Consider the following 22,839-nt stretch of genomic DNA (forward strand, 5'->3'; position numbering starts at 1 on the left):
TTAAGTGATACACAGAACCGTAACTTAAAACTGTTCGCAGAAAAGTTGAGGCCTTTATGCCACAACCCATGAGGCACTTTGAAACCGGTTGTTCAGTTGTCCTTATCTAGAAGCCACATGGTGATTTTCACCAGTCAACTGAGTCTGAGCTCCTTACATTCATTGACTTTAGTCCGGTGCTGGTGTTAAGATGTGATGTTTGTCCTTCTGTTAAGCAATGCAGCAGCTTGGCAGAGTGTTGTAACTGCTCCGTAGTATCAGTCTGAATGTCAGCTAACTCAAAAAGAGGAACTTGTGGAGCCGTTAGACTGTAAAGATCAGGAGTGGCTGTATTGGCAAACAGCATTTCCACTTTCAACGAAGTAGAGTAAATGCTGACACAAGCTCGTCAAAAGATAGTGGAGGATTGTGGAGGTTTCTTTCTGTACTGCTGTGCTTTTGTTTGTGCCCGTCTGTCAGTCGATATATGTTGATAAAGCAGAGCTTAACCTTGTTGCTTCATCGCAGCTAAAATTCAACCTTTTATCCTCTTATTCTCATTTTTATTTTATTTTTTTCCCATAGCTCCATGTCCATCGCCTCCAGTTTGGTGGGTGAGGATGCCAAGACCAAGTTCCTGAGCAAGATGGGTCAGCTAACCACCTCTGGCGCCATGCTGGCCAACGTCTTCCAGAGAAAGAAGTGATCACAACACTGACTGACTGATCAAGCCCTGCGACTAACTGACCTTCCCTGCTGGGAGCATTTCATTTTACTGGAAAAGGCATTGGTTCAGCCTAAAACAGAAGCAATCCAAGATTATTGTTTATTCAATTTCAAGAGATTAAGATTTGCTGAAAGTTGAGGTGATTTCAAATCTCCAGTGCAGCAGGACACCGTGTTCTTTAAAGGTGAACAGCAATGTTTTTTAAAGTGAAAGCTGAGGGTTTCCCCTCTGCCCATATTTCCCCTCCTTAAACCTTAATCATGACGAAAGGGTTGTCGAGGACTAGGGATTTGGTTTTGTGAGTCAATCTTGTTAACATTGTCATTTCAGAGAGAGGATGAAATGGAACAGTATTGAAATTCACTCGAAAGCGATAACAAGGAACTTGCTTCCTGGACGTTGCTGGACTCGAAAGTATCACAGAATTTCAATTTCAATTTCAGTGCAGTTCTACTTGTATCAGAAGAGCTTCTCTCGTCTCTAGGAAGCAAAACTCTGAGCACGGCCTGCTGGATTTTATTTTGAATTTTTAAACGCCATTTTGGAGTTGTCCATTCACTTTGCATTTGTCATTGAGTAATTGTGCTGAAAGACAACAAAATGGATCCAAGTCTGTTAAGAATGCCTTGTGCAGTGTATATCTGTACAACTCGCCTACTTGAAGCTATGAAATAGTCTTGCCTTTATTACTTCAAAGTCTGTCTCTGGTTTTTGTTTTGATAGCTTCTATTTTATAACTTATTTATGTCTTAATGAAGAAAAAACATACCTTATTCCAACTTCCAAAGATATTTGCACTTCACTTTACTATTTTGTTTGTTTATTAGATATATATATGTTTTAATTGAGAGTATTACACATGGTGAACATTATCACTACGGTTTATGATTATTTTTTTGTTCATCTGTTTTGGCAATGTGTAGTTGAAGAGAACACTGATCATAATTATTCCCTCTGTCCGTTGCATCTAGTCTCTCTGTGTTGCAGTGTCTCTGATAATTGTACTGCTTTTTTTTTTTCTAAAGTGGGTATTTGGTTCTTTTTTTGTTGTTGTTCTTTTTCAGTATGCTCTAAGAGAAACAGTAAATAACTGTATCATACACTGAACCGAAGAGGATGGTACTCATTATGTATATTTGAAATTGGTGTCATGGTGTAATAAAAGATGGAGATGAGTTGTGTTCTTAAATGTACTTCTGGAGGCCTCACTGGATGTCCGCATGGTTTTCTTTCCCGCGTTTTGAATATTGCTCAAAGTGTCGACAGGTGTTGGTGGCTGTAAAACAAAGTCATTTCACTGACAATCACACTCTCCTACTGTCCCTGCCCCTCACATTCAACGCTTTGATGTAGTCCATTGTCTGGTTAGTACAACAAACCAAAGTCCATCTTAAGGGGCATTCCTAACAGCTTACCCCAAATAAATGCTAAGAAGTAAAAGCTGCAATCCGCTGTCAAGATTACACTATCTCTTGGCGCTTTAGAAAAATGTGGTTAACTTTGCCCTAAATCCTTGTAAGAAGACTTTTCATCTCAGTCAAAGAAGTGTGCACCTCTCCTCATAGTACTTTAACAGGGCCATTAAAGCACAAGTCATCGCTATCAGAGTTTGTCACTTCTGATTGACCTGTAGTGGAATCCAATGCATTTATTAGGGTTGAAAATATAAATGGCTCACGTAAGCCCTTAGAGCTGCTCTCATTTAGTGGCTGAACCTTGTAATACAGAAAAGCATTTGCATATATAGGCTAATATTCAACCATCATCACTGATAACCCACCAGGTGGACAAATAATTGATATAGAGCCGGGGTGTGTTCTCCCATCCCTGTGTGGGTGTGCCTGTGTATCTCCGTGCATATCTGGGGATAGGTGTGTCTAGAGACAGATGCCTGTTATGTGATTTGCTTTCATAGTGAATAGTTTTGTTTGTGTGTCAAAACAACAATTCTGCTTGCTAAGACCCTTGCTTGGCTTTTTAGCACGGATGTGTGTGTGTCAGCATGCAAATAAGTGTAACTGCATTGCATGCCCATCTGAGTCTGAATCTGTGTGAGTGTTGTGAAAATTTGCCTGCCATTTTTGTTTGTGTAGTAATGGCGTCAGCAGGCTACACTAAGTCACATTTGACGACGTTGGCGACTCACTGATCACATCTGTTTCCAAAGCAAGCGGGAGCAGCGCAGGTCCAACCCTAAAACCACCGGAACATGGTGGCTAAGCCTTAATGTTATTAGTCCACTGTGTTCTGTGTGTATGTGAGGGCCGTGTGCGTACTTTTCAGTGTGTTTAAGGGAAACGGTGCTGAACCCTTGAAGCTTCCTCCAAAATCATGGTACCAAAACAGGCTGTGGCCGCTTTCTTCCACGGAATGATTGTGTGTTACGTTAATGGGAACCATTCCGCAGCTTATGGTGTGTGTGTGCATTCTTGTGTATATGAGCTGTCTGGAATAGGCCTACTTCATGTTTTAAATTATTGCTAAGCAACACAACCCACTCAGCTGCACAGTCTTGTGCCCTGGCCTGGCCCAGGTCATTTAAAGTGGGGTGCTTGTAAACCAGCGGGATGTCTGCCTGCAGTGGATCTACATTTTTACACATCAAAACAGATCAGTTTTGTTGTTAGGGGTGGACTCCGGTGTGAATGTATGGCGCGTTTAGAGTCAAGCTGAGGTTTCTGATTGCTTAAAGAGTCCGATCTGGTCCTTAATTGCTACTGTGCAAGCTGCAGAGGCCCCACCGCAAGACAGCTTCTCTCAGCATGTTTTTACGGGAAGAGGAGTAGAGGGAGGACAGAGCTCATTACCTCCACTGGCTCAGCTTAAAACCCCCATTGTTCACTTCTCCTCTCCTTTCTTGTGTCAATCAGCTCTTTGTTTTGTCCATTCAGAGTCAACACATGCACTTCAATATTTGCATAACTGTCACCTTGAACAGAACACATTCTCCACCCTCTTAAACCTTCCCACTCATGACTTGCCAAGGTAGGCTGGGTGTACTCTGCCATGCAAATTCAAAGGGAAATGCACCCACTTTTTTTCTCCCCATTTGTCATGGAAGCAGAAAACATTTTATTTCCTGGAGTCAATTATTATACTGTTAAATAAATGACATTTGTAGACCATAGAAATGGTCATGGCTGTTCCAGGATCCGGGCTCCAGGAACTATGCTTGGGGCTGTCCACGCAATGACATGATGAATGGCAAATGCAGAAGTTGAGAAGTCAAAGTGTAACCACATGCTTTGCCTCCCATGGATGGTGTCATAGCTGAATTCATGTGAAGTCATAACTCAACTTGATTGTGCAATCACATGTTAAAGGTCCAATAAATTGTATGGGATGTGGGACAGCAGATTGTTATGACAGAAACATGTAGTGACATTTGTAATTCCAATGTATAAAGGTTCATGTTACCATGATAATCTTAGATCATTGACAGCAGACACACTTAGCCTACTCATTGTCTCATCCACATTCATTTATTCAGAGAGAGGAAGAGAGGAGGAGAGATCAGTGCAAAGAACCAGAAGGGGGGGTGAACTTTTTTCTTTTTAGCCTATATTACAACGTGGAGTTGTTCCCTCCCTTCCTCCCTCCCTCAGAGAGTCAGTCAGTCAGTTTTTACAAGCTGTTGCATGCAGCCCTCTCCACACACAACGCGTGGGTGAAAGCAGAAGGAAGATGAGAGGAGGAGAAGAGAGGTGGGACCTGCAGCTGCCTAACCTGGAAAGAAGGCGCAAGAATGCCCTGTGAGACGGTGTGGAGGACCCGCCACATACACGCACACAGGAAGAAGTGACAAGACTCGGATATTGGTGCTAAGCGTCATCTTCTTGGCTGAGAAGAAGAATAAGTTCACGTCAGAAGTAGTCTTCATTAAGCAGCAGAGATGAGATTGAACTTTTCTACAAGTTGGATAGTCCGAGGCTGGATGACGTGTGTCCTCGTGACCTTTTACGCACAGGTAAAAGACACATTGGTATTAAATAGAAGGTTAAAATGCCCCAGATAACAATATGACGGCGTCTATTAAATAGTCAAAATAGTCGATAATTACTTACTTATATGTTTTGTCTGCTGTGCACGACTTTTTTTTAGGGGCCTTCAAGTTTTAGTCGAGTGACGATGCAAAATACTGAGAATCACGATGGTTTATTTTTCTTGTGTAGATGGACAAGGAGATATGTAACAGTAAACCAGAATACGTGTCAACACATCACATGGTTTGTATGAACTGGTCAGAGAGAGATGGGAAAGGGAGGGGGTTGCATTTTTACGCCCGGACACTAACTGGAAACAGTTATGTTTGGGTCGAGTCCACCTCCCCTGTTCTGACCGCAAAAACGCCGCTGGCAACTAGATGCTCTTCTCCCCTCACCATGCATTCTCTCCCGGTCCAGAGGGGGACCGGCGCGAGCCAAATGGCTCATCAGGAACCTCGTTAGGTTTGCCAGATGAGACGTTTCCAAAGTGAGGAGCAGGGAGCAACAAGGGGATACACTAAAACTAAAAATGGTTTTATTCCCTAGAGATTAGGACTGCAACGTTGTATTGTTTCACTGTCACCATAAGGCTATAGGCAGAGGCTATAGAACACATCATACATAGCATCACTTTTTTGTGATGCTTTTTTTAAAATCAGTGCCATACCTCAAACACATAAAAACATAATGTCTCAGCTGATCTAATTTGTGGGGGGAAAAAGTGAATGGCCTGACATGCTGTTGTCCATGTTGTTGTTTAGTCCAAGCAGCTAACTCTGTCCAGGTGGAGTAGTTTATAAGATGTGGTTGTAGTGGTGGGACTGCTGGGCACCAGTGATCTATCACTGCCTGTTTGCCCGCATTACCGTAAGCAAGCATCGTTAAGACTTTGACTGGAACAGACGCTCTTTCTTACCCTGTTTTTCTTCTCTGCTGCCTGCAAGAGACGATGCTCAGGGAGGGTACTGAAACTTGTCCATGTTGAGCTCCAGAGAGGTGATGGCACAGAAGAAAGATGTTTTTCACAGACTGTCGAATGCAAGTCACATTTGTTCAAGTAACAAGAGTGAGCAAATACAGATGCAGTGCCTGGAAAACGTGTCAGTGTGTGGAAGAAATATTTTTCATCTGCGTTTTAAGGTGACACTGCAAACCTTTGGCATTGGTTTGTTCTCACCGTGGTCTTGCCATTACTGACTCACAGTATCCCCAAAGAATTCCCCCTCATTCTCCTGGTTTTCAACCACTTCATCCAATCCAATCCAAAATTCATTTCAAACTGTCTGTGTGACATTGAGCAATACAAGATTACTTCAAGATGTTGAGAGCTTAAAAGTCAATATATCATGAATAAAGTGAGCTTTGAGGGATTCATTTACTTGCCTACCCGCATGGCTCCTGTACATTTTATTAGTCAGGTTCTCCAGCCATTCATGCGTTGACCAACTTCATTCAACCGTCCATCAGCAATCTCTCACTACACCCCTTTCCCTACATCTAATATTGGAACTACAACCCTTCTTCACTTAAATCATTTTCTTCATCATGTTTTTTTTCTCACCTCCTGGAACTCCGTCCATCCTTCCACCCATTCACACTCCCACTGTCACATGAGTAATCAGTGTTGTGTCTTCCTCGGTTTGAGCAATAACAGTACTTTGCCTCAGGCCTGCAGATCCAAACTTGATTTAACTATGCAAACAACAGAGACATTTAATTGATAGATAAACCATGCAGCCTTCTATGACAATAGAGCTTTTTGTGGAGAAAGGAGAACGAATTGCCGTTTTTAAGACCTAACATAGTATGTCTCTTAACACATTAAGCTATGTCTAGTTAAATTAGATTATAGTTGTTTGGGGATTTGTTTCCCAACTTTTCTGCTGTATCTGTTCTTCTGGTAATTGAGTTGAGTTTCTATAGTTTCTCTTTTTTTGTTCACAGATTGTTGGCCATCGCTGTACATGCTGATTTTCTAGCTCTTCTTTTGCATTAAGCCACTTTTCTGCTGCAATTGTAATGTAAGTGCACCAGAGAAGTTTTCAGAGGAAAAACCCACAGTGCCTATCTCTTGATATTCAGATTTTATTGACCGGGTAGCAAGAACATCACAACCAGTTTTTGAGATAAGACAAAATGGAATGTGGCAAACAAACACAAACTGTTTGATTATTACTTGAGTAATAATCCACCGTGTCTTTTAGATGGTAATGTGGTTGACATTTTTAAAGTACCCATCAAGAGTATGAGATTGTGAAACCAGTGAATATCCTTATTTGTGCAGGTGGCACTTCAAAGGATTTGTTTTTATGGCTTTAAAATAATTCTTCACAGGTGCAAACATTGTACAAAGATTCAATTGTTGTGCATTACGCATTTACAGCACCTTATCATGGATTGCTGAAATCCCTGGAGGCCCAAAAGTCGTGTTTGCTTCTCTTGGCTCTGTGCCGAAGGCTGTTGTGGCCGTTATGCAAATTTTCTGGTACTCTGACAGCGAACTGGAATGCACTCCTGCTTGGTTTGATAGGATCACACAACAGGTTAAGGGTTTACAAGATAAACAAAACAGCTAGGAGAAGATGACAAAAAAGGTCAGTAACTGAATATCACTGGAGCAACAGCGCACTTAATGCCCCTTTTCTTTCTTTTTTCTATTCAGTGCAGCTCACTCTATCTATCCATTTTACTATTTCCCCTTTTCCCTCTCCTGTCTCTTTCTTTTTGCAATTTCTGTTAGACTCACAGATAAGTGTATATTTGAATACATACAGCAGATAAAGTTAGTTTTGAGGTTGGAAATTCTATCTTAACCGTTATGATAACCTATAATCATATAGGGTGGATCATCTCTTTTCCTCTTACATATATATTTAGTGAGTCAAAACATATTGCCTCGCATTACTGAGACCCAGTGTTTAGATGTGGCGGTCACACAAATACAATTCCCAGCATTCTTTTGGCTTCCGGTGCACTCTAGCCCAGTTGTGCAGATTGGCCACCACTGGCTTTACAGATGTGTCTCCACATCTGTCTTCATCTGTCTTTATCTATCTAAGACAAACCCTTCGCATGGGAATCTTTCCTACTCCTGTCACTTCTGTCTGTTTCAGCACATGGTCCTCATTAGTGCTGCGGTCCGAGCTATAAGTGCTGTGCATCATTATCCCTCTGGTTAGATTATAAAACAAAGGCCGGCTGATGTGTGAGAAGCTGAAAGGAGGTAATTAAACGCCTGCCAGTGTTGCGCTGTCGTAGCCTGAGGCTAGACTGACAGACCCTGAGAGTTAAACGGGGAGGTGTGAGAAAGAGAGGGGAAGAAACAGCAAGGGAAAGGGGAGGAGAGGGTATGAAAGAATTCAGTGGTTCCTCCAGAATTGTATTGCTGTTAGATAAAACTACAAGGTTGACATCTCTTTGACAAAGTGATCCTCTGAATTTAGTGGCAGGGCAAACTTAAGCCTTTAAATGATGAAATAATTACCAAATAATATTTCCTACAATGCAAGACCAGCATTTCTTTACTGTACGTATGAATGACTTAATTAGTGCATCAATTCATGGGAAAATGGAGCTTTATGAAGGGCTGAATAAGAAAAAAAAAGAGGTTAGTCTGAGGTCAGAGTGCAGTCCTATAGGTTGTATTTTTCTACATTTATATGTAGACATTGCGGCTTTGGCATCATTTCTGTCATAACAGCCAGATTCTCTAATTCAGCAATGTGGCAAAGAGTTCACCAGCTCCTCATATAGAGGGTGGCTGCAGGGTGTGTACTGTGTGTGTATGTGTGTGTGTGAGCCTATATGGTTTAGCTTTGCGGTTTAAAACATGCACATATGTTTAACAGCTGCCTCAAGGTTTGTTTGTTTTTTGTATCTCACTTTTTAAACTCACCAATTACTTAATAGGTAGGTTGAATAGATCACCCTGCCAAAAACATGTTAGTGTGGCAGCTAGTGGACATTAAGAGATTTTCTGCAGCCAAGTGTTTATTAATTTCAAACCAAATTCCATTGGATGCCACTTGATTCTCCTTAAGTAACTGGGTACTATTGGGGTTTGATTTGCTAGTTTAGAGGGTGCACAGTGCTGTGGTCAGGTGCTTCTGAGAGTGAGGAAATAATTCCTTGGCATGTCTTGGAAATGTTTTAACCATCCTCTTCCTGTCATTACTCACCGCCATCTCAAAATATCATGTGTGGAAATGAAAGATGAACTGAAGAAGGAAACGGATTGCCGTAGAAAAGCGTGGCATTCATTGAGGGAGATTATAAAGCAAGATTTAAGTTTTTGATCAAACAAATACAAAATATAATAGTTATCATGTAAATCGTAACATATTTTCTTTATATAAACTTTATGCAAAATAACTATTTTTATGTCATATTATTTTTTAGAATGCGATCTCCAAATCTCTCCAGTGTGATGAAAAGGAGTACTTAAGTAAAAGCTCCAGGTGCTGCAATAAGTGTCGGCCAGGTAATAACACACACACACACCCAGCTTACATCGGGCGAATGGCGGGGTACACCCTGGACAGGTCACCAGTCCATTGCAGGGCCACACATAGACAAACAACCACTCACACTCACAATCACACCTAAGGACAATTTTTTAGAGACACCAATTAACTTAGCCTACATGTCTTTGGACGGTGGAAGGAAGCCGGAGCACCCGGAGAGACCCCACGCAGACATGGGGAGAACATGCAAACCCCACATAGAAAGGCCCGGGCAACAGGGGCCTAATTGAAACCTGAATTCTAAAACCAAATCTTAGACCCTCAAAGAGCTATCTCTACCTGTGAGGACCTCAATTTTGAGTCCCATCGATTATTGTGCACCGGGATATAAAAACATGAAACACATACAAAGAGCACTCCAAGTATAAAACAAGCAAGTAGAAATAGATTTCCATTCACAAATATCCTAAATCAAAAGAGGAAGGATGTTTATAAATGGAACATTTTGGCTTAAAATAGCTAAGACGTGCACATTACGCCCGGATGTTTTCACAACCACATACATACACACACAATTTATGATTAACTTTGATCCACTAGAGGAACCAACTTCTTTAAAAGAGCAAAATGGCTCTAATTTTGTCAATTTCCTTCGTCTTTTGTGCCATTAGGTTTTGAGTGGTTAATGTGATTATATACGGGTTTTTAAATCCATCTGTCTTCCTCACTCACTCTGTCTCTCACTCTCTTCCACTTTTTTTTGTTAATTAGGCTTCCGTGTGTTTACTGAGTGCACTGGTTCCGTCCAGACTAAATGTGTCAAATGTAGTAGTGGTGAATACCAGCCCGGATGGACTGAAAAAACGCGCTGTTTACAGCAGAAGTTCTGTGACGAAGGTCAGTACCTGCGGTTTGAACAAAGATTTTCAAAATCTTGAAACACCATAAGGTTTTGCTATTTATGTCTCATCAAGACAAATGTCTAGAATGTTTAGTGATTATTGTTTCCAGATATTTTGTCAACCCATTTACTTGCATTGGAGAACAAAATAGCACAAAAATGCTGCCTTTGGCCTCCAGTTAAGGGTTTTATGAAGATGCCTGAAAACCTTGAGGCAGAAGAGTCGTGCCGCTGCCTATCCGGCCTCCAATGCCATCCCATCAACTGTGAGTGGTGTGAGCAGATACCCCCCTGCAGAGCTGGAGAAGGACTCGAGGTAGACCCTGGTGAGACACACTAACACAAAATGCATTGCATTCATATCAAACAATTACAGCGGAGTTTCACTTATATTACAATGTCTGATGTTAATTTCAGAGTCTCCTTATGGAAGGATGATCTGTGTTGCGTGTAAGAAAGGCTACTTCTCTGATGAAAATACTCACAATCAATGCAAACCATGGACTAAGTAAGTGTATATATTCACATGCATGCACACAGTTTTAGCCTGGAATCTTTTAATGTTGTGATGGGAAAATGCTTTTGGGTAGCTGTCCACTGCCTCAGTACTAACCAGCTGTCATGAGTAATTCTCACACCGCTTCCCCTGGAACCCCAGACCAGACACCAGCCTCCACTGCCGGCCGGATCCGTAATGATGATGATGATGATGATGATGATGATGATGAAAGAGGGAGAGAGAGAGAGAATTAGTTTTTCTCTCCATCTGTTCCTCTCTCAGTCACTGCAGATCCAACTCTAAAGGATGGGAGCTTGGCTGTTGAAATGTAGAGGGAAAGAAAGAAGGAAAAACATGTCCACTTGTACAAATATTCCTCTTCACTCCATGTTTTTTCATCCTCTCGTCTAGTTGTAAGGCTGAGGGCCGGAGTGAAACGCAACCAGGCAGTGCAAAGGCTGACGCAGTATGTGGACAACCTTTCTCTGGTAAGACATAGACACATTTGCCACAAACACCACAAATGCCAATTTAATGTATTTTTAACAAGTAATCACAATAAAGATTCACTTACTTAGAGCAAATGAGGCAGATGAAGTTTAAATGTCATATGAATGTTGGAAAAAGACGAGGAAAAACTGATTTATTGTGTCTCTGGCAGACATTTATGAATGACAGTGGATGTAGTGTAGAAAAGCAAGCTCTGAGCTTCTTTCTTGCAGGTGCAGCGCCCTCCTGGGTCATAGTTTCAGTGCTGTCAGTTATCACTGTTCTGTGTCTCCTCATTCTGCTCCTCTTCTGCTACAAGGACAAACTGAAATTACTCTCTGGTAGGTCACCATCATATTTCTTCTCTAGCTAGATGTTTCATTATTGTTTTTACTTGAGTTTTTGATTGATTTCAAGGTGTCGTAGACATTGGTTCACAACAGACATTTAAATTTGACTTTCTGGGCATAGAATCTTTGTAGCACATCTTCACTCGTGTTAAGATACAATATGTTGTTTCTTTTCCTAGTAAATCTGCGATCCTGTGTCCAGAATCTGAAGAGGACTAGGATACAACAGGTAAAGTGGAAAATAATTAAAAAAGCAATAGATACACAGAAACCAACATTATTGCAAGTCATCCCATCTATGTATTAGATTAAAATATCTGATTAAATGAAAGGGTAAGGAACAAACACAGCACTTAATGTCTATTATACATGCTGTAGGGTTTCGGAAATCACACATTTCTTATTATTCATTCAGAAAATACCATCTATTTACAGTGCTTCTTTCTTTGTTTCTGTTGTTCTAGGAGACCTTGGCCCCTCTGTACCACAGTGGAGCAGGAGGAGGAATAGGAGGAGGCCCTGGAGGCTCCAAATGTACACCATGTGAGCTGACCAAACTCTACCCACCCCCCCGCAGCCCCACTGATGAGCCTCTATGCACCTTCCCCACCTCTGTCTCCGATGTCAAGGTCTCACTGCCCTTCACAGGGGAAATGAAAGAGGAAGAAGGGACCAAAGGCAAGACAGTGATGGAGGATCAGAGTGAAGGGTCTGGAGAACCTGAGGAGGTGTCAGAAGAAGAGGAGGTTGTGAGTGTGCTTCCTCTTTTGGCAGGTTCTTGCGTGTGTGTCATTCCCATCCATGAGCCATTGGAAGTAGGTGAGAATGAGGACTGTAGCCAGGCTGTCAGCCCCGGGACTCCAGCAACCTGCTCATGCGGAGGGCTTGATGGAGATGAGAGTGGGAAAGAGGAGAAAAGTGAGAGTGTAAGGGCAGACAATGGAGAAAAGGGTGACGGAAACCAAGAAAAGGTTTTGTCCAAGAGTGAGACAAGTGTTGCGGCTCTTGACTCTCTTTCGCCTCCTTTCTTCCACACCTCCTCTGTAATCACTCCCTCCGGTCCAATTCCTGAACTCTGCCTGCCGTTGTCTCAGGCTCATGTGAGGCCGGAGTTTAAACCTGACCTGACTGACAGGTCACTGGTAAAACAAAAGGATTTATACAGATTGGCAAGCACAGACTCCACCTTAACAGAGAAAAACCCCACGGTGACCTCGGTCAGCCCCTTGATGACATCCTCATCTGTTGGAGATCTCTACCTGGACAAGCCCCCTGAGTCCTCGAGCCCGGAGCAAGGCCTGGGACTTTCCTGGAGGGATAGTAGGGGAAACAAGCTCTCTTCTGTGGAGTCGGAACTGGAGTGCTCACCTGAGAGCCTCCATAGTCAGCTGGCTGAGCCAACTCTTACCTCAGGTAGGTGAAAAGTGTGAAACTTCATCAATTTCAGCTCATCTGTGTGGAAGCCTGTTTCTGCCAGAAAAAATAAAAACGTAGATGAAATAATAGGGATGACAAAAATAAGAATACTAATACATTTACAATTTACAATTATGAAATGGGAGGTCAAAATTATGAGATACAAAGTCAAAATTACAAGTTAGTAAATCAAAATTCTGACTTTTTAAGCCAAAACTATGAGATAATATATATAAAACTAGTAAGTCATACTTTTAATTTAATATATACACTTAATATATACATTTGACGTAATAGTTATTATCATAATGTGTATCTAACTTAGAGTTATCGGAATTGTGAATTATGACATACTTCAGATTATTCTCCCACTTAAAAAGAAAATGTCTGATGTGTGATTTTGTAGTATTGCCATATGTCCATTTTTTTACCATGACAGAAATGGGCTTCCATACATCTGTGTGTTGATTCCCAGAAAGTCAAGCTTTTTTTAGCCCTCTGCAATACAAATGTGCAATGGAGCTGGATAATTCCTGGATATTTTTGCTAAGACCACTCAACAGTGTCAATGAAAGCCAAATGCACAGTGTGTGTGTGTGATGGGGATAATGGCTCATTACAAAGGCTGTGGGACCATAGTAGTGTTTGTCAGGTGGGTTCTGTGTTCTTTGTTTGTGTAGGCAGTCACCACTGTATTGCCACAGGGTCATTCCTATACATGATTTGATACAGTACATAGCAGTGTCCCCCCGTCCGCAGAATAGGTGGGACTAGCCGCCAAGAATAACAGCACAGAATGAAATATATGTTGGTTAAATGGAAAGTTTTGCTGTCACATGGTTGAACTTCTATTGTTCTCACAGAGACCTTTGCACACTGCCAAAGAGAAAAATCTCCGGGAAACACTGAGTGGTTATGGTTAGTTATAAAAGAAGTATTATCAGAACAGTCTGATCCGGACAGTGGTTAGCTCAAACTGGGGTATTATTAGGTGAACATACCGAACACAACTTATAACAGAGGATTGGTTTCAGCATAAGAATAAGAAGTTCGTGTGATTGTTTCCAAGAAATATGTTTTATTAAAGCCCGTACTGATAGTACCGTACTGACCTCAAATTTTGGAGGACCACACAGGGAGCAGGAATAAGATATGTGAGTGTTTGATGAGCTAGTGAACCACCAGAACCACACTCTAACATACAGTGTGTGTGTGTGTGTGTTTGTGTGTGTGTGTGTGTGTGCGTGTGTGTGCGTGTGTTAGAACTATGCCATCTACAAAGCTCCTGTTTACCCAGAGTTCCGTAGGGTTGCGCAAAGTGACCACAGCTTTAATTGAAGCAAGATGTGCGCAGCTTGAGTAATACTTTTATATCCCTGCCCACCCAACAAAAACACACACACATACAGTACACACACACATATACAGCACATATACACACAAACTTGTGAAGGCTTTTTTTTTTACTTTCACAGATGACTGGGTGCTTTAATTACATGCTTGCTGGCCTGAAATGAACACCATTTCCCATCATGCAGTAATGGCAGGTCATTAAATAGACTTCCCGCACATGCTATTTAAAAGTCAAGCATGGGTCAGAGGTTTCACCTGTCCACCTGAAATATTTTTTTAGCCTCAAGTCTCACATAGTTCACACATAAAAGCTGCCCAGAATACAACATCAGTCTTATCTGTTGGCCGCTGAACTGCTCCAGTGGAACAGTTCGTTCAAGGGCACCTCAACAGTAGTAATCACCCAGATATATTTTACTGGTCGAGGAATTAAACTGGCAGCTGTCCAGGTAAAATGAGCAAGATTCTGCAGAGAACTACAATTGTGGTTTTCCCTGAGAGAGGTTCTACAAAAGTTCAACTTTAGTCTTTGGTTTAAAGCCCCTGTCAGTAGACTACTGATTGTTGTTGGGCATCCAGAAAAATCAGCTTGGTATTAAGAAAGGATAAACAGAAGAAGCAAAGCAGATTCCGTAGAGCTTTGTTTTCAAAGTTGTGGTGAAATGACATATTTTCAAGCTAGACCTCTCAGACTGGTATTCCGGGAAAAGCTCTCAGATGGGGAACACAGAGACACACTTTTGGTGTGTGTGTGTGATTGCGTTTGTCTGTCTTTGCAACTTTATATGGCTATGTGTGCTTTTCATTGTGTGTGTGTGCATGCGTGTGTGTGCGCGTGTGTGTAAAAGTGTCTGCAAGAGCCTGTTTGCTCACATTCATTGTGATTATGTGTGTGCGTGTGCACTTATGTGTGAATACATGAGGCATGAGCTGTTAGTCACGGCGAATAGGCTTGTTCTGTCGGCTGGGAAGTCAGACAGGAGGCTGGATAAAATAGGAACTAGGGGCTTAATGTGGTGAAAGATGGCTTACAAAACAAAAACACAGTTTATTTCCTAATTCACCTGGCTGGCTGAAACCCATATATGAACTCTACATGAACATTAGCAGATCAGGACAAGTTTCTACATGCTAGATTTACAAGGAGAAGCTGAGGTAAACCATGGAAGGTTCCCTTTTGGAGAAACATGCTACTGGAAGGTTAGAAAGAGTTGAACAGCACTTTTTTCTTTCTTTTTTGCATTTATTCAGCCATGCCTGTAAAACCCTAAACCCTTGACAAATAGCTTATTTTCAGAGATCTCAAGGTTCTCACGCTAAAAAGTGCTGGACTCTGAAACAAATAAGGCAGAAAGGATATGATATGGCGGTCTATGTAGCTGTGGCCTATCTGTGGTCATCCTGCATGGTCATTACACCCACTGTCCATTTGTCATCTGAGGTTAGCCAAGATATTCCCTTATTCACTTACATCATGAATAGGGGAAGCCTGCCTCTGGGTAGGGGGGTGGGAGGTATTATACTCCATCGTAATACAAAAAAAAATGGACATACCAGGCAAATATTATCCATAAATAGTGTCCTGTTTCTCACTCTTTTGCTTGCGTCTTTATGTGTTTTTTTACTTCTCACAATCTCCTCTTTTTCTCCCTCACACATTTTTTCCATTCAGGTCAGGTGTCTGGGAACAACAACACCACCTTCATCTCCAGCGGTCAGGTGATGAACTTCAGCGGTGATGTCATCGTCGTCTACGTCAGCCAGACGTCTCTCGGCAGCGAGGAGACGGGGCAGGACCATGCCTTTGGGAGCCCTGTCCAGGAGGAGGCCAATGAGACGGCCCCGTTCTTCCAGAGCAGCCTGAGGTCACAAGGGGACTCTGTCTCCTACAGCACCCTGCAAGACGAAACACTGCCAGTCCAGGAAGCGATGGAGGAGCGGCCACTTGGAAAATGAAAAGGGATCAGTGGCTCTTTATTTGTCAGTGCAGTGATCATCTCCGCAATCATCAGTTATCACAAAAATGAACTCCTATCATTTCTGGTGGTAACCTTACATATCATACACAGCTCCAAATGAAATTACAAAATGAACTGAAAAAAAACACCATCTGTCATTTGTCTATCACACCAGCTCTCCATTCATGAACAAGGAAAGGGAGGCCTTTACTTAAAGGCAGGTGATTGAGAGAGCAACATTTAGGGATGTGAAGCTATCAATCTATGCCTATATAATTTGTTTGGAATGTAATCTTCTGTATCCTGTCCCATTTCACACATTAGTTAGTATGAATCTTGCCTCAGGCATCTCTAAAGTGCCTTTTTTCATTGTACAGTGGAAAGCTGCAGGCTTTTTCAGATGGAAACTCCCTCCATTCCAGACAGTGATGGGGAACTTTGTTGGGAATTTGATGTGGAACTAAAATCCAGACTGGAAGAACGTCATGTTTTTTATTGTTGTGTGGAAATTGCAGCTGGGTTTTGATACAAAGAAGTCACTACATTTTTCATTTGCCACCTTCCATCACAGAATGGCCCAGGTTAAAATTTGAATACTCCTAGCTTTAAATTTGGATGATTTGAAGAGTTTCCTTACATAACAAAATATCCACCATGTGGAAATAATTGTGTTTGCTCTCACTAAATCATGCCACGAAAGTACTAATATTGTTTGGTGTGATGTTTGGAACAAAATTCAATCTACTGGCTACATCTGGCAGGGTAGAATTTAAGTTCGTGAAAAAAAACAATAAAAACCCACAATGAATTTAAAGCATTTCACAGAGTGAATTTTCAGGGTTTAACAGAAGCTTTTTTGCAGTAAAGAGACACATCCAGTTTTGGTACGACTTTTTTTTATTCTCTTCTCATTGCACCACAAGTGCAGTTTGCGTCTAAGAAAAGAAAATGCTGTGCATTTGATAAGCTATTTTATTACTGGTCTGTTTTGTTTCATTATGTTTTAATGTGCAAGCCTAAATGAAGAAAGTAAAATGTCAGCCTGTTTCTATTTAGTTTTAATTAATTTTACAAAGTCAATTGTTTATGTATTATTTCAGATGATGCATATAAGATCAATGTTTATGTATATTTCAAAAGAAGCTTGATGCATTTTTGAAACAAGAATGAATATTCTGTTTGTGCTTTCTTGCGTTTGATCTGAGGTGTGGATGTGCCATTAACAGCCGGCAAAATGCACACTACAGAAGTTAAAAGGGACAGTTACAACCTCACCTTATGTATGCCGCCTTAAAATAATTATGTACATATCAATCAAAGCTATTGCAATGAATGACAAAGAATATTTTGATTGGAATTAAATGTGTTTTGCATCTAATCCTTTCAGGGATGGCTGCTATCCTGCATTCTGTGGTTCCTTTATGTCAACTTTCCTATTCTGGGATCAACAAATTACAATGAAGGAGTCGTTTATCTCTTCAAGATGATCTATAATCTTTGTGAAGCAATGCTAATTACACATGTGGCAAGGCCTCTCTGTCTTGGTCCCCCTGTTGACAGACAGACAGACAGGCAGCCTTTCATCAAGCCTGGGGATGGCGAGCAGCTGTGAGGAGAAACTAATCTAGCAGTCAGACCAGCTAGCGTCACAGAGAGACCACATGAGAGGAGCTGGCAGCACTCATTTAGGCCTGGTTTGGGTCAGCAGGAGTGTGTTTACACATATATATGTGTGTGTGTGTGTGTGTGTGTGCGTGCGCGCGCATCTTGTCTCGGCTTATTTTATGGTTGTTTGTGAAAACAGGAAGTTATGACTAGCTTTCACATGGTTTACATGAGACCTGGCTGGCCGGCCAACACAGAACCTGACTGTAGATTTAAAGGATTTCAGCTTCTTTTTTTTTCAGCCTCCCATGTGTGAGAAAAACAGTCTCTCATTTGACTGAAGATATGTAGGAAGTTGTTACAGTCCACCCCCTAGTGGTAACTGTATGTTAGAAAGGCATATGAACAATTTTGACTTTGAAGGCACGGCTCTGTTTTTTTATAAGAAGCTCCTACATTGACCAGATATAGTCTGCAGTCTCATTTAATATGCTAATATATATGGCCCATTTATCACTACACACCCAATTTTTAAATGGCAATAAAATAAAAGGAATTGATGCCGCTGAAGAAGGGGGAGGGGAGTCCCACTCTTGATTAATGCTGCGGGTTCAGCGTTATATAAATTTGGTCATGGTCACCCCAATCAACAGTTAGGAGAACAGCCTTACATTTAGCTGAGTGATAACTGAGACCTTCCTGCGGAAAGCACCAGAAAATCCACAGTGGGGAAATGCTGAAATTACAGCCGGCTCACCTGTGGATGCGGGTTTTCAATTTCACCTGCAGTGGCTCTTCTGAACAGACACTTCTGTTCATTCATCCGATCCTGTTTCTGGTTACGTCACAGATACACTGATTTTGTGTGCAGGACACATGAGGAGCTTACAAATATGATAAAGTGCTTTAAATGAGCGTTAAATGAAACTCCCAAAAGGTAATTTCACTCAGCAACACCTGGACAAGCAGGTATAACACTAAAATGCTGCTTACAGGTTAATGTATCAACATAAAGAAGTATATTTCTTTGTGGTATATCTACTTTTACTCAAATGAAAGATGTAATATTTCATTTACCACTGACAGGCAACAATAATACTTTTTTCAGCATAATAAAAGAAAAGAAACATGACATCACAACAATTTGTTGTGTAAGGTGTCTGCTGAGTCAATTATTATCATCACCATGACATAATTAAGCTGTAACTATATCAACCAATTAGTTCTCTATTACTTGGGCTCATTGAAATATAGCAGTGTTTTTCATGCGATTGCTCACCATTTGAAAATCTGGCTAATTGATTAGTTACAATGACACACTTCCAACAGAGGAGGATTTGTATGTAATTATGACTTCCCAATGCACCCTAAACCATTTAAAGGGCAAATACATAATTCTCTCTCTCTCTCTCTCTCTCTCTCTCTCTCTCTCTCTCTCTCTCTCTCTCTCTCTGATTTCTCTGCCATCCCCTCCTTTACATATCTGGAATTGAGACAACATCAGTGAAATAAGGAGCCACTTCATTTTTAGGAGGGATAGTGCAATTTTGTGTCACCAACTACAGAAATGCAAGCAATCAGGTAAGACACTTCTCATGTAGGTTATCGTCACCAGAAAGAAAGAGGATAAAAGTAGACTTGTGTGTGGGGGGGGTTATGTTAAATACAAGAAAAAGATATTAACAAAAAAATGTCTATTCACAAAATTCTTCTATTTACCCCTTTTGGGGTATAAGGTGGAGGTTGTTGCTTTGGGTCTGTTCAGACAGACACTGAAACGTCAAGTATAGTTGTCAAGTCAGATCAAAACCTGTGACTTTTAACTTCATTTTATACATTGACTGTGGTTACTGGCATTCACTGTTTTGCTTTAGGCGGTGAACCTCACCCACCTTGTAATTTAGCTACAGGAAGTTTAAACAAACATGTCACATAAACAATAATTTATTCCCTTCACTTTTCTTACAAAGCTCTTTTTTTTTTATTGTATGTCAAGATCCCTCTTAATATTGCTCTAATCATTTATACCTTCACACCTCACGCCTCAGGTCTCTGTTTATCCCCAAGTGGTCTTCAGATGTACGACTGGAAGGGAAGACAGCTATAGTAACAGGGGCCAACGTTGGAATAGGCAAGGAGACAGCAAAAGACCTGGCCAGCAGAGGCAAGCAAGCAGAGCTGCACATTTAAAGGCAGTCAAATGGGCATGACTCTTTGGATTATTCTTTCTTGCTGTGTGAATCAGAGCGCCTGTGTGGAAAATGTTTAACAAGCCCACGCAAGAATAACAAATATAATGAGGTGGCTCAAGTATTGAAGTGGTGGATTAAATGAAATAAACAAATGCTGGTTTCAATAAAATACAGCTCAAAATATGTGACACCAGAGCAGAGAACTGGTATTATAATTTGTTGCTGCCATAGTGAATAGGTTGGTTGTGTAAACTCCAAGACAAAGAGACATGTTTAAAAGTCCCACTCATCATCGTATCTTGTTGAAATTTTAACATGAATGTACACGCAAAAACACAGTCAGCATTAAGAGATATTAATCTCCGTAGGTGCACGGGTGATTTTGGCATGCAGAGACATGGCAAAAGGAGAGCAAGCTGCTTGTGACATTATGAGGGAGGTGAAGGGCGCCAAGGTAGTCGCCAGGCAACTGGATCTGGCTGACACCAAATCGATCTGCCAGTTCGCTGAGAATATCTACAACAGTGGGTGGCACACACATACACACACACCAGAATACAGTATAATGTTTTCAGAAAGACTGTAATGCAGCTAACATTTAGCCTATATTTTGTTTTCCAGCTGAGAAGGCTCTTCACTGCCTGATCAACAATGCAGGTGTGGCTATGTGCGCTTACAGCGTTACTGCAGATGGATTTGAGATGCAGTTCGGAGTCAATCACTTGGGTATGAGATTAAAATACTGAGGAAAAACACAACTTTTAGTTAGATTTTGCATGTGTTTAGTTAATGTCAGGTATGTATAAGGATGTGTCTTATTGGTTAAAATGAATTTAATTGGGGGCCCTGCCAGTGGCCCTCACTACTTTTCAATCTGTGAGCCAATCTCTAAAGCCTTTCTGTATTAATTTTAAAGTTGCCTATAAATATATTTCTTCCCAAGTTTTACTTTTTGCTCCTTCTGCGTGTTATTTTCTGTCGCTCAAAACTCCTGGTCTTCCTCTTGAGTTCCACCCCGACTTTCTCCCTCTTCAGGTCATTTCTTTCTGACCTTTCTGTTACTGGACTTGCTGAAGCACTCGGCCCCTTCCCGAGTCATCAACTTGTCATCGGTAAGTCACACAATGGGCAAGATCCAGTTTGATGACCTGGGCGGCAAGGACTACCACCCTGTCAGGGCCTACACACAGAGCAAGCTGGCCAACGTCCTGTTTACCAGAGAGCTGGCCAGGAGAACTGAGGGTAGGGTGTGTGTGTTTGTGACCCAGATTATGCAACATGTACTGTATGTTTGTCTTTATGAGTCTTTCTGTGCCTCCTTGTCTCTTTCCCTGTGCGTAAAAAATCAATCTGCATCTCTATCCAGTGTGAGAGTCTCATGCCTCAACCACGATTGCTCTGGGCAAGAAACAGAGCAAGGAGAAACATGTCTGCAGAAAGCACAGTTGTCTTACAGAATAAGTCATTGCTCCAATGATCACACCTTGTTTGCCATTCTCACTATTAATCTAACAACTTCTATAGAGATGATTAAGAGCAAAGAATGGCTTGTTGTATTATTAAGGTATTATCATGATGTAGCAAACTATGCAGACCATCCATGACTGTATGCATATGTAAAACTGATGAATGCACCATGGATTCTGAATGTAACCGGTCTTTGACTATTGCTATCTTTATAAGATCTCAGATTGAAGAGAACAATCAAATGAAATAGAAAACCACCATCTAAACCCATTTGGGAAAAGGTTCTATACCTTAATTCATACATTTGCCTACAGCTCTTGGTGTGATGGCTTACTCTGTGGACCCTGGCCTTGTGAGAACTGAAATAACAAGGCACCTAGGGCGCCCTCTTGTGGACATAATCAAGATCTTCGATTTTCTAATCAAGACCCCAGCAGAGGGAGCCAACACCACCATCTACTGCGCCGTCACTCCTGAAAACCAGCTGCTCACTGGAGGATACTACAAGTCAGTTTGAAATGCTACTGCAGTGGCAGCAGAACTCAAGATCAGTCAATTCAAATGAGCCAAACCAAGCCACTTAACAAGCCACCTATGAAGTGACCTGGTAGCATCACACCATACATTGTCATTAACATAGTTCTCACAAAGTCACAACATTAATCACAAATTACATCTCATTTTAGCTTAGGCTTTGTGGGCGTTGCAGTCTTCTTAGAAAGTGCCAAATGCAAAAATATGTCAATCAGCTATGTGACAGCTATGTCTTAAAGCGTTCTCAGCTGCTAGTAGGCCAAGTGCTGAAGGTACACAATGTAGCCTACTCTTCCCCTGAGACACACTGTTAAAGCAAATCCACGTAGAAGCCATCATTCATGATTGGTTATCTCTCCTTAATTCTGCAGTAAATATATAATAGGGTGTTTAAAAAGGCATTTTAAAACTTAACTTAATGTTTCATGTGCCAAAGAAGTTGATGTATTTCCTCTCCTTTCCTCTCCTTACAGGGACTGTGCAATTGCAGAGAGCTGCAGGGCAGCCCAAGATGATGGCACTGCTTTAATGCTGTGGGCTGTGAGCTGCCACCTGCTAGGCATCCGCTGGAGATAGACTCAGAATTATATATATATAAGCTCTCCTACATGCTACAAAGCAAAGCTATTCATGAGCACATATAGTGATACCCTCAATACCACAAATATTATGCTGAAGATGTTTAGTGAATGCTGAAAATGTGATGTGTAATAGACAAAAAAATTATTTGTATTAATACTACAAAGTGTATGGTCCAGACCTGCTCTATAAAAAGTACAATGAGATAACTTGTGTTATGAATTGGCTCTATATAAATAAAAATAAATAGCAGCAGCTAATAATAAATATCACTGATATTCCAACCTGCTGATTGATCTCGTGTTTCTTTTTCTTGGTTCAGTTGCATAAACAGTATGACA

At 41.3% G+C, this 22,839-nt stretch overlaps 3 protein-coding genes across 7 annotated transcripts in view; all 3 read left to right on the top strand.

Moving 5' to 3' along the window:
• Window positions 1–1,899, top strand: part of relch (RAB11 binding and LisH domain, coiled-coil and HEAT repeat containing) — a 38,353-nt gene extending 36,454 nt beyond the window's left edge. For all 5 annotated transcript variants that reach the window (XM_038726172.1, XM_038726164.1, XM_038726185.1 and 2 more), the window contains one exon: window positions 565–1,899. In XM_038726172.1, coding sequence (XP_038582100.1) covers window positions 565–685 — 121 coding nt within the window. In that variant the 3' untranslated portion in view covers window positions 686–1,899. The remainder of the gene's footprint in view (window positions 1–564) is intronic.
• A 2,387-nt stretch (window positions 1,900–4,286) lies between these two features.
• tnfrsf11a (tumor necrosis factor receptor superfamily, member 11a, NFKB activator) lies at window positions 4,287–17,527 on the top strand. The gene is made up of 10 exons (XM_038726281.1): window positions 4,287–4,673; window positions 9,091–9,172; window positions 9,927–10,052; window positions 10,236–10,382; window positions 10,474–10,564; window positions 10,967–11,043; window positions 11,278–11,385; window positions 11,574–11,623; window positions 11,859–12,807; window positions 15,836–17,527. The coding sequence occupies exons 1-10, from the start codon at window positions 4,599–4,601 to the stop codon at window positions 16,117–16,119; spliced, it is 1,989 nt and encodes a 662-aa protein (XP_038582209.1). The 5' UTR covers window positions 4,287–4,598; the 3' UTR covers window positions 16,120–17,527.
• A 1,766-nt stretch (window positions 17,528–19,293) lies between these two features.
• si:dkey-73n8.3 (uncharacterized protein LOC100150965 homolog) lies at window positions 19,294–22,773 on the top strand. Its single transcript, XM_038693698.1, has 7 exons — window positions 19,294–19,307; window positions 19,775–19,890; window positions 20,287–20,442; window positions 20,540–20,644; window positions 20,954–21,160; window positions 21,700–21,892; window positions 22,393–22,773. The coding sequence occupies exons 1-7, from the start codon at window positions 19,294–19,296 to the stop codon at window positions 22,493–22,495; spliced, it is 894 nt and encodes a 297-aa protein (XP_038549626.1). The 3' UTR covers window positions 22,496–22,773.
• The last annotated feature ends 66 nt before the right edge of the window (window positions 22,774–22,839 follow it).

The sequence above is a fragment of the Micropterus salmoides genome, unplaced genomic scaffold, assembly GCF_014851395.1.
Source record: "Micropterus salmoides isolate LMB-PRFRI ecotype aquatic unplaced genomic scaffold, ASM1485139v1 Ms_hic_scaffold_1, whole genome shotgun sequence".
Lineage (NCBI taxonomy): Eukaryota > Metazoa > Chordata > Actinopteri > Centrarchiformes > Centrarchidae > Micropterus > Micropterus salmoides.